General features: G+C 49.8%; 1 protein-coding gene across 1 annotated transcript; it reads right to left on the bottom strand.

Moving 5' to 3' along the window:
• Positions 1-205: 205 nt before the first annotated feature.
• BO85DRAFT_487728 (tyrosine protein kinase SWE1) lies at positions 206-3,467 on the bottom strand (the record flags this gene model as incomplete). Its single annotated transcript, XM_025663472.1, has 2 exons — positions 206-937; positions 1,008-3,467. The coding sequence occupies 2 exons, from the start codon at positions 3,465-3,467 to the stop codon at positions 206-208; spliced, it is 3,192 nt and encodes a 1,063-aa protein (XP_025515826.1).
• Between the last annotated feature and the right edge of the window lie 8,094 nt (positions 3,468-11,561).

The raw sequence follows: 11,561 nt of genomic DNA, 5'->3' as shown, positions 1-11,561 counted from the left end.
TGGGACTAGCATATCGGTCATATCAACATCGTCCAAATCATGAAGGATGGTCGGTAAAACATCCCGATCACATCAAGGTCATCGAGAGAAAAGAGGCATTAATATCAAAAGCTCGGTTCTCCGCATAAACGCCGTCATTAGATGGTACTGTAAAGGGAAAGCGCCAACTCCGTCCAAATGCACTAGATATGTCAAGTCGTGGTGATTAAACATCGATCATCTCGGCGTCTTCCGCCAGGATCTCATCGGCAGGGCCCCAGTTGCCTTCGTAAACGGTGGCACCCGCACGACGCCGGCGGGCGACGAATTGGACCCCGTACGTTTCTAGCACTTGGTCCGCAGTGGGTCGGTCAAGCGGTTCAGGCGAGATCATCCAGCGCACAATATTGTCCAAGGCCTGCTCATGGCCAGCGTCGACCATGAAGCTAGGGGGATCAACAAGCTCGCCAATTCGAGCCGTAGAGGTCATGTCCCGCTTGCTTGTGCGACCTCCGAGGAAGCTGTCCACGCCGTAATCATCCTCGCCAAAGTCTGAGGTGCAAAGCTCTTCGAACGATGGTTCCTCCGAAATCGGATTACCGGACGCATCGCGGAAGACGCTGGTCTCAAAACTCCAGGTCAAGCTGGGGATATCGCTCATGTCTCCATTGCGGAGCTTCTGCCACGAGAGGCCATTGTCAGGCAGCTCAACATTGCCGGCGATCTCGAACATAATGAGACCCAGAGAGAAGATGTCCGCTGGTTTATCATAGCGGCCCATTAAGATCTCTGGTCCAATGTATTCGCGGTCACCCTCGCCTTCGATGCCGTCTTCTGCTGGCCAGCGTGCGGCCATACCGAAATCGGCAATCTTGAGCACACCCTCAAAGGTAATTAGAATATTGGCTGGCTTGAGATCAAGGTGAATGAACCCCATGTCATGGATATGTTTCAAACCCTGCCACAACGGTTAGCACCATCCTACATCTGCTAGTGACAGTATCCATCATCCAAAGGTTAGTACCTACCATTGATAGTTCCAGCATTATCTTCCAGATTCTGAAATCGTCCAGCCTTGCTTTGAGCCCAACTTGCGCAAGGAAGACATCCAAGCTGCCTTCTTCACAGAATTCTGTCTGAATGTAAAGGTGGCCGTTTTCCTCCCAACTGTTCATAAAGGAAATGATGTGGTCCGAGTTAGTCAACGACTTGAGTATGTCGACCTCACGAATACGACGTTCGCGGTCCTTGAGACCCGAATATGGCTGCTTCGATTTCTTGACAGCCCATACTTGTTCGGGCACCGCTTTGGGAGGGAACATCTCCCTCGGGTAAGTAGAGATCGATGTGTCGTGAGGTTCGGAAACACGGTATACTTGAGAGAATTCACCAGTTCCAACAAGTTCTACGCGTTCGAACCGTGAATTTAGACTGGGATCGACATCTGGCGCATGGTAACCAGCCAACGGAAGGCTGGGCCTTTTTCCAGACTGGAAGGAATCACGAGGGCCAGTTGGAGTTGCTGGCAGATTCGAAGAATTGAAGTCGGGCTGACCTGATTGCTGTTCATTCGAGATTGATAGTCCACTTGGATCGGGGAAGAGATGGTCTTGCGGCGTACGTGGAGAACCACGCTGGAACCTGTCGTGCAAGGGACTTGAATTGGTGCCTTTTGCCTCCGCCAATCGCTCAAGAGAGGCAATCTGCGAGACTGGAGGCGGATAGGTTCGAGACGGGAAAAAGCTCTGCTTGGTAGGTGTTGGTGGGAAGTCGTTTTCGCTTAGTGGTTGGCTATTGCGGCCGCAGGGCGATTGAGATGGTAATAAGTCATCGCCGTCGATGCTAGCAAAGCTTCCGCGTCGGGAAACCTCGGGCCTGTTGAAGGAACTTCCAAAAATCCCCATGCCTCGCGCAAAAGGTCCGGATTTAGGGCGTGTGCTAGAAGGATTGAAGGGTGACGGGGGTATTGTGTCTGATTGCCGAACCAAGCCTGGCATCTCCAAGGGCCGTTCTGGCTGTACTCTTCCACCGGTAGGGAAGAGGTTAATTGGTCTTTTGCATGGGGTATCGGGCATATTCTTGCTAAACCCTAGCGTGTTCTGGGGATCGTCGGCATTGCGGTTCTTCTTGGATATGAGACCAGTCGACATGAACGCCGCTGGGAGAGGCTTGACTAGTTTGTAATTCTCAGGCGTGGCAAAGGAGTCGATGGACGAGGTCGAATCCTCGCGGTTAAGATGTCGCACCGGCGCAGGCCGAGCGGTCCCCGCGGGGAGAGACTTGGAGAAGTTTATGATCCCTCTGGGACGATCACCCTTGTGAACAGGCTCGTGGGTCGGAGAGTCGTCTCCAAGACTCGAACTTGAAGAGGATTGTGTGATTGTTCTGGACAGGGGATGAGCAGAAGGTCGGGGCTGTTCGGCGTTGTTACCCGTCGACGCAAACAATGGGGTACCTGGCGAGGGCCGTGACAAGAACGGACTGTCCCGGTTTGGCTGGAAAAGATTCTGATCCAAAGACATGCGAGGTCGGACTGAGAGCGGGGTCCCATTGTCTAGGGCGTCTGGTGAATCATCCATAGCCTTCGCCCGAGCAAAAAGTGAGCGATCACTCTGACGCTGCTGTAAAGTTGACCGCCGTAGAGAAGAGGACCGTTTGGGAATGGTGGCAAACGGGCTGAACGGTGTGATGGGGGGAGGGAAGGAAGGTGTGGTCGACTCTGGGGAAGCCTCGACTTCAGGCTCTTCAGCAGCGTTCGGTGTGACTTCATTATCAAAGATGCTAAATTCGCCCGATAAACTTGCTGCCTGGACGCTTCGTCTTTTAGCCGATGGACTGCCGCGAGACACTCGATCTAGATTCATAATTCCGTCGCTCCGTTTCAGCGGGCTAACCGTGGCATATGAGCCAAACGTGCCACTCCTGCGCTTCTCAATGCGGGAAAGGGCTGGGCGGGGTCCCAAGGTGGATTCCGCGCATGCAGGCGTGTCACTTGGACAGATGTCTCTAGTCGTGTTGTCGGGTTGAACAAGTCCAGGTGTTGAGGGTGTGTTCTCCACGCCAGGTGTTGTTGGGACTGACGGCGCAGGCTTTGCATTTCCCTGGTCCGTGGAGACGTTCAAAGCACGCTTCACGGGGCTCCTCGGAGAGGTCCGCACACGGCGCATTGTTGGCCTCGTGATCTTTCCGGTTGGGTGATATGGGACTGCGAATGGAGACTGGTGAGAGGAACTGGGGAAAAGGACAAAGTTGCTCTGGGTAGATCTCCGTGAAGGTGACAAAGGCGACGAGATGTATGGCGTTGTCTTGGACGGCGAATGGCCTCGAGAAGCGAGCAACGAGAAGTTGGAGCTCTTCGAAGGTGAGCGAGATAGTGACCGGCGCAGTTGTCGAATAGCCGAGTTAGCATCCATATGGTGAATGCCCGTGTGCGAAGGCAGGTGTAGTGTGCCACCCGCATCACGGTGCGGCGAAAGTGTCGCGACCATGATGACCACGATCAATCTGTAGAAGATAAAACAGAGATGCTAGCTCTCGGTTCCTAATGAAGGTGAGGCCAAGCTCACTAGAACGGTCAATAATAGGATTGTGTCGTGATGAGGCCGGCTAGACAAAGTGTAAGGTAGTATAGAGTACACGACGCGGGACAAGTTGACCTCAAGTCGCGATGGGCGTACACAACAACAGAGTCTTCTGGGCCCAACAGAGAGGGTGTGTGTGTGGCGGTGTTTTCTTCCGCCTGTCGGTCTAGCCAGTGACAGGGGTCACAAGTTGTTGTTGACCGCAGTGGAATGCTAGGAAAAGTAAGGCTGCGCGCCTATGGCAGGGTGCAGCCAAAACAAGTCGAAGATGCGAAACGACGGCTGTACATCACCAGCCTATTCCGAGACCACGGGGGGCTTCGAATGCGCTTGTTGAAGCCTCCATACACCCCAAGAGCGTGTGGGAGAGGGCAGGAACAAGCACAAGCGGGGACTCTTTCGCGCTGAGGCACGGGGCCACGCGCCTGAAACACGCAATATCCTTGAAGGGAGCTTCGCAGTGTCGCTCGGCGCCTAATGCGATATCGTTCGATAAGACGGAATGTTTCAGGGTGACAACCCAGGCGTCAAAACAAGCAGGCGCGACGCGCGAGGATGCAGCGGCGACAGGAACGAGGACAGTCGCGACGAGGCGGACGCGAGAAAGTTCCCAGACAGCGAATAACTGCAAGCGATGCGCGAGAAGAGGTAACGAGTTGCAGAGAGGGATGCGAGAGGGATGATTTTGATTTGATAGAAGGACACCGGCAGCAGCAAGATTCGTCTCCCTTCCGTCTCCCTTTCTTCCTTTAAAACCTGAATGACTGCGCTTCTCCGGCAGAAGGACTGGCCGCGCAAGGGGTGACGCGAGATGATACCCCAAAAAAAGAAGCAGACAGCCACGCGAAGCAGAGGAGTCGAAACGAAGAAAGGGATGGGGAGGCGGCAGTGGTGGACAGCAGTAGTCGGACGTAGTGGAGATGGTGGTGGGAGATAGGATGGGCGGCCGGACGGAGGGGCTGGCGACTGGAGACGGAAGTTGCGGTATGCAGAGCTAACCTTCAATAATGAGAGATCAATCGTCCGATGGATTTCCCTTATGGGAGGAGAGTTTCGACGGTTAAGGTTGGGGAAGGTGGATAGTCGATGGCTGGAGAGAGGACAGGTGATGATGGGGACACAACACACTGGGAGAGGTTGGCAAGGAAAAAAAAAAAAAGAAGCGAATGAACATAGTGGTCAGTTAGGTGACCACGACTAGTAGTTTACTAAGGTGGTCTACTAGGTACTTAGCGATTCTATCGGCAGGATTTGAGTGGTTCAGGTTCAGGTACCCAGCCAGTTACGCCTTGGGAACCTCGATGTTTCTGTCGCACGCGCGACTCTCGCGTCGTTTGTTGTTGTTTGTCCCGCTTCTTTAGGTTTAGCGCCGGAAGTCTCACGCGTCTTTTTTCCCACCCCCAGGCAGGGTTCGCCCCTCCCTCCCCGTGGATCATACGATTACAGACCGCGTTAGTTACCGTACATATACACACACACATTTACTGTGAGGTGAGGCCTTTACCACACTTTACAGTGAAGCAAGTTAAGCCCAGGTTCTCATAATAGTAGCACAGAGTTCTAAACATTCTTCTTACCTATGTCTAGAGAATTAACTCATCCTTTGTTGGTCTTTTTTTGATTGGCTGGCTAGCTAGCCTGGCTTGGATGATGTTCAGGCATCCATCCCGCGGTACTAGTACTAGTAATTTCTCCCGTACCGGCTCTTTCGCTCCAAGACAAGATTTCGGGTTCTATCCGCCATCGCCCCTCCCCCATTGTTAAACAATATCATATCGATAATGGTTGATAAGAGCACCGCGGGGGAACCGGATCAACTCATTTATCCTGCTCCCTTGCATTTGCGCCAAAATGAAACCAAAAATTCGAGTATTCGCTTGGTTCAATTCGGCCACCAACTATGAAACGCTTTAGGTTTTGCCAGGCTAAGAGCTGCCAATCTACTAGTTGGTACGATGTAGTAGTAGTAGTAATCTTTCCCTGAGTTATTGCCACCAATCCTTTTCTGCTTCCATGTCTCGTGCTATATCCACTAGTAGTATCTACAGTATGCCAATAGAAAGATGATAGTGGCAAAGATCTCGTCAGTGTGAAACTATTCTTCTTTTTCTTCTTCTTTCTCGTTTGTTCTGGTTTTATTTCAAATTGGTCATTGTCGATTTCTCCACACCTTTCAACTAGACTTGAGTCAGGCACGGCGCGGCTTAGGCATCTTTTTGGGTTCCGACGCCCCATCTTCCCGTGCTTCCATCATCCTTCTAGTTGTTCTCTAGACAACTTGCAGCATAGGCGTAGTAGGCAGATCCTCTACCTCATAACTTGCCACTTTGACATAGGTAAACAATGTGATTTGTACCTAGATTTCAGGGTAACCAACAGTCTCACTCACGCGTTTGTTTACCACGCTGTCGCCACTATTATCTCGAGAGGCCCAACTTCAACCCTACGGTCCAAACCCCTCAGCACCACGTGTTGTCCCTCATTGTCGACGTGTCCAAATCGAGAGATACTGACGTCGGACGGCCCCCAATCGCAGATCATAGTCTCAGATGGATGGATACCCCTAGTACTTACCGTTTCTGTCGTGCAATTCCCAGTATGATACATACCACCAACTTCCTCTCCATAACCCCTTCATACATACGTCATAAGATACTCAGTCAACCGACCTTGACGTACCCCGAATATGATGGATAACATCATAATTTTCGACATAAGGCGTATACCCCACACGATCTCCATCTAGATTGCCAGCTTCCGTGCTCTAGCGTCTGAAGGAATGAAACGGTCTCGTTGCCTCAGGCGACTGAACTTGCAAAGTGATCATGGGTAGACTTATGTCCTGAGCCGACAATCGGGCATCGATGACGTTGGCTTTGCTCTCATACCGAATACCTGGATCTTAACTCGATTTTTCCCTAGGATGTTTCTTTTCTTGCCCCTGGAGTATTCTGCGCTATCACGATAGTAACTTGCTGGTGTTAAGTGGTGTTGTTGGTAAAGCGCAGAGTTAGTCCGCTCGAATGATAGCACTATCACCAAAATATATAGTAGCGCAATCAACAACCACAACTGAGAGTATTACCACACAACGAGCCAATGTCAACACCTGAACCCTTCCTTGCACATACTAATCTTGCGTGAAAGTCGCCTTAGGCACTATTTGATCATGGTCATAGGCAATTATTTCGCAGATCCAGGCCATTACTCCAACCCTTGATTCGATTTATTGGATTTCATCCATCCCTAGAAGTCCAAGCGTTTGTCGACAGCATGACTCAGCAAAGATCTGCTCTGCTTCAGGTTATGTCGCCGTGAGCCCAAACAAGGTAAAGATAGAGATTCAGCTCAGCAATCTTGCATAGATTGCATGCAGTGATCTTATCCCTTACGCCGAGCCCTTAAGACCCCATAACCTTTTCTGCAGCCACTTTGGCCGTTTCTCGGCGTGGTCCGTCCGCAACATCTTCGACTAAATCGGTAATTGATATCGTATTACTGCATGAACCCCAAATCTAATCTTGTCGCCCATGATCTACATCGCCACGGCCATTATTAGCTGAATATGACATGTCTCATCAGTAGCTGAGGCTGCGCCAAATCCCGATTTTGCTGCACGGGATGCTCGATAGTATTGATTTACCTACCCTGCAATCGTCCCTCAGCCATCCAGATCTTCGGAAAATCGTAGTGGCTTGGTCTATTGGGTCGGTGAGTTAGCAGCAATACCCCCCAAGGAGCATCAATGCACCCGCTCAATCCGGCATGTAGCAAACGACATATTGTGGAACTCTATAGCTGTGTGAAACAAGTTCTGGCCGTTGCGGGATTATTGCGGTCGCATTAAGCGTTCACCAGTATTTGGGGAAACGGATGCAGAAGAGACTGTAGGTCTAGTGTTAGGTTGTCCTACTACCATCGTACATGTTCATTCAACATGCGTAGTTTAGCCGGGCTTGTTCGGAGTCTCTTTGAACATACAGCCTTTTGAGGATTGCGGGATATTCTTAGCTGTTCGTGACAGAACAAGAGCATACTAGTTGTTCTGCTAGGAAACAAACGAGGTATAGCGACAATATCCTGGCTTCAGAGCCCATTGTCGCCAGCACACATCTGGACTTTCGCGTAAGGTGTTTAGCATCGGGGCTAGTGCAGAGAAGCAAGAACTGGATTTGTGCGTCAGGTTCACTTTTACGGCTAATAAGCCACAAACAAAGCTGTAGCCCTTGGTAGAATGCTTCTGTTGAATGGGGGCTCAGTGATATTAGTATCTCCCATGTTCCCGCCGCCCAAGTGGAGGTTTATTCTCTGAGTTGACTAAGATGAATGCCGTCGCTTTCATTTGGTGTCTGGGAAAGACTTACATAGTACAACTAGAAGATTGTAGATGCTTGAACCGAGCACCAAGTCATGAATAGCAAGTTCCTGAGCTTCTGATGTTATAGATACAGAAGGATCCCGAAGGTGTCTAAATGCGCATTTGCGCCCATAACTTCCTATTCTCTCATTCGGAAATTTGAGTATGTCGGAGTATACGGTACTGTGTATCAGAATGACAGCAGCAAGAGCATGCAATCAATGCTTCTATCCCGCGTGTGATAGGAAAGCCTGCAGCAAGGGGACTGGAAGAATGCGCTGTGCAAGCGCATGCAGCGTACAGACGGCGATATTCATCAGACAGGCAGGATGGAGAATTTAGATTGAATAATGTTCGGAGTTTTACCATGACAGATAAAGGGAGTGCTTCGAGTTACAAGCGTGGGGCTCTGAAACCATGCGTGCCAATGTTATGGTAGGTACTACAAAGCTTTCATGCAATGACGGTGCTGTTGGGATGGCTGTCCAAAGATAGTGCTAGGCTTGCGCAACTGCCTTTACAATAGGCAGGCAGCTGCACTCTGGATTCGGACATGCTCTGACAGTGTGGTCCATCTGCTCGAGGCATGACAAGTCTCAGAGGTGTGATACAAGTTCAATGGGATGTTTCTTCAGGAAGCCCCTTCACTTTCAGAAAGTATCATCTCACACTAACATAAGCGCAATATTGGTATAGTGCTATTTTCGAGTAATTGAGTACGAGGGATGACTGGCGTCGCTGTTGAAATATAGATATGACCCTTAATTCTTGTTGCAAGCAGCTTAGTTCTGGGATACTGAGCCATGGTATACATGCGAAGTTTGCATAAGAGTATTCTCTCTGTGATGATGCCTTGTGGTGCGACATTGAAGTACGTCGGACCAAGGCATCGGTACACTTCCCTCCATCCTAGACGGCCTGGTAGTTGATTTAGATAACATGTTTCTGAAACCATGCAAAGGGCTGTTGGCCATATACATTGAAGGCTCTTACATAGGTAGCAACTGTCTTATGATTGAGAAGACTCCCATGCTTCACTACATTCTATTGTGTCATAAAACGGTCACAGTGGTGTACCCAATGATCATCCTCGAAGGCTAATCCCAAAGGCCTTCACGGATTACTGTACAGGCCGCTATATCTGCAGTATACCGGTGGGTTCGTCAAAGTGCAGGCTGCACTATAGGGTACATCATATGAAGCGATTGCGTCACCCGGATACGCCCCACGAATATAGGATAGCATAATCATTAGGGCTTTTCGAACAGGACTGTACTGTGATATGGCGATTGATGATGACTGAGCATAGTCTTGCTGGGTAGCGAGTATTCTCATAGTCTCTGCCTAAGATGCGTGCGGCAGCTCACATGTAGATAAACGGGAGAGGGATCGCCTTGAGTAACTGATTTGTCGAGTTGTGATACATGTTATACTAGTATCACTTGTGAGGACACTTGGGTGGCTTTCTAAAGCACCGAGTCTCATTTGTGTGCTGACAAGAGGGAAATCAACAAACATATGGATTTCTATCAACTACCTTATTGGGGGACCCACCATTACTACTATGTAATAGAAGTAGGAAGCGAGCTTCATAGATATTTTCACGGAAAGTGAGATCTCCTACAGTGACATTGGTTTGCATCATCTGAGAGAGGGTATGTCTATCATTTCCTTGGTAAGAGATGGGGGTTGTATCGAATAATCTATCGTGCGGGGGCACGGCCAGTCAGAGGTCGTGTAATATAAGCAAATCTTATGGAAGAGGGGAAATACCTCAAGGAACAAGTGGTGGCTGGAGAATGCCATTGAAAGAGGGATGTTGCATTTGTTCCTAACAATGGCGTCTGATCCTGGCATATTGGCACATGATTCGAGGCTGAACTAGACCAAGATACCCAACCTGCTACCCCAATAGCGTGGACGAGGTTAGCTGCCTAGGTAGCGTCTTGCACGAGCCAACCATGGTTTAGATATTCATAAGCTCGAGGCTCGATTATGGCGGTAAATAAGCGGACTCTCTCGTATGATGAGGGGGGCCTGCTGCATTGGAGTGGAGACAAAAACAAGGTGAGGGTCGACAGGCTCTTGGATCGACTTCGGACATACGTAAGTAGTACTAGGTACTCGAAAGAGATTTACCACACGATCAAAGGAGCAAGGTACCCCACAAGTACACAGCAGCACTAGTAGTCGAGGCAAGCGCTGGAAAATGAGTAAGACCTAAACTGCGATCGGCCAGCCGAAGCTTCGGGCAAATCAGTTCATAGTTATAGTCATCCAGTTTCAGCCTTGGCCAGTGTCGACCCACGCTTTCGAATATCTCTTCGTCAAATAAAAATGAAAGTGCACAGGACCTAGGCCAAGTAATGGAGAAAGTAAGATCGTCCATAGTGGACTTCAATTCAGACAAATGATCCCTGTTCACGTCCGAGTCCCAAAGGAGGGGGATTTTGCGGCGGGGTAACCGTGCGGGCCATGATGTTCCCATGTCATATACGCACTACAAGGTCTGGCGATCAGATGCCTCTATATGTTTCAAGTGTAAAAAGAAGCATGTGCTTCAATGTCTGGCACTGGCACTGGTAATAATTGCTCATTTGTTACTGGTTCAATAGTAAAAGTGTTGTGGGAGATACCCCCCCCCCCCTCCCTAATAAACTCCCTCTGATAAATTGTGTATAGACGGGCAGCACTTGGGTAGTCACTCCAAGTGAGACAGTAAGTATCCACCACATTGTACTAGAGTAGAAATGCTTGCATGGGGCTATGAGACATCTATCGAACAGGGATACTTACAACTTCGTATTGCTGTGGTGTGGGGGCGATGGAGGGGGGTTCTTTTTTTTATTTCCTTCTTTCCTGCGAACCGTAGATTGTTAGGGCGAAGCCGGTGCGAAGATCAGGGCAGCAAAGAGCTCTCCGAAGAAAGGTAGGGCATAGCATGGTCTAAACCGAGTAGTAGATTAGCAATCCGTGATATCTGGTAGGTCCAGACAACAGCCGAAGAAGCAAATCACATTCAGGTAGGCCCCCTTGAGACCAACTAACGTATGATCAGCCAGCAAAGATGGGCACCGCAGACTACTAGTCTTGTTTCGACATGTAGATGATCTTGGTCATTCGAATGATCATTCGGTGTAGGAAGCCCTCAGAGAGGTGAAGGAATACAGTCAATTTCTAATGGAGCTTGCCGCATTCCGTACAGATTGCGATCTTGCATGCTTGTGTGGGACACCGTATCCATGCGATCACTTTCTGCTGAGGCCCGCTGACCGGCAAACCTTACTACTGATCGCCGACATGGAAATGCTGCGGGAAAGGTTTCCAATGCATGGAGTGGTCCCTGGATGTTCATTTTGGGGTACGCCACCAGTCCAAGGTTTGGGGGTTAGCATGAATGTACCCCCCAATGGTCACCGGGCGGCCTAGGGAAACATGGGAAAAAGAAGAGATATCGTGCGACCCCAAAGAGAATGGCGGCCAATAATCTGATTCCTGGCCGGCTTCTTGACGGACAAGAGCCTATACTCGGTTATGCTGGTCTTCAATTGTGTTGAGGGAAAGCTTATCAAGATTGGTACCTGAACAGTCTAAGCGGCCACAGGAAGTAATGTAAGTTGGGCGTCAATACAATACGGATACCG

The sequence above is a fragment of the Aspergillus piperis genome (assembly GCF_003184755.1).
Source record: "Aspergillus piperis CBS 112811 unplaced genomic scaffold BO85scaffold_8, whole genome shotgun sequence".
NCBI classification, from domain to species: Eukaryota; Fungi; Ascomycota; class Eurotiomycetes; order Eurotiales; family Aspergillaceae; genus Aspergillus; species Aspergillus piperis.
Note: the sequence above shows the minus strand (reverse complement) of the source record. Positions and strands in the feature narration are given on the sequence as shown.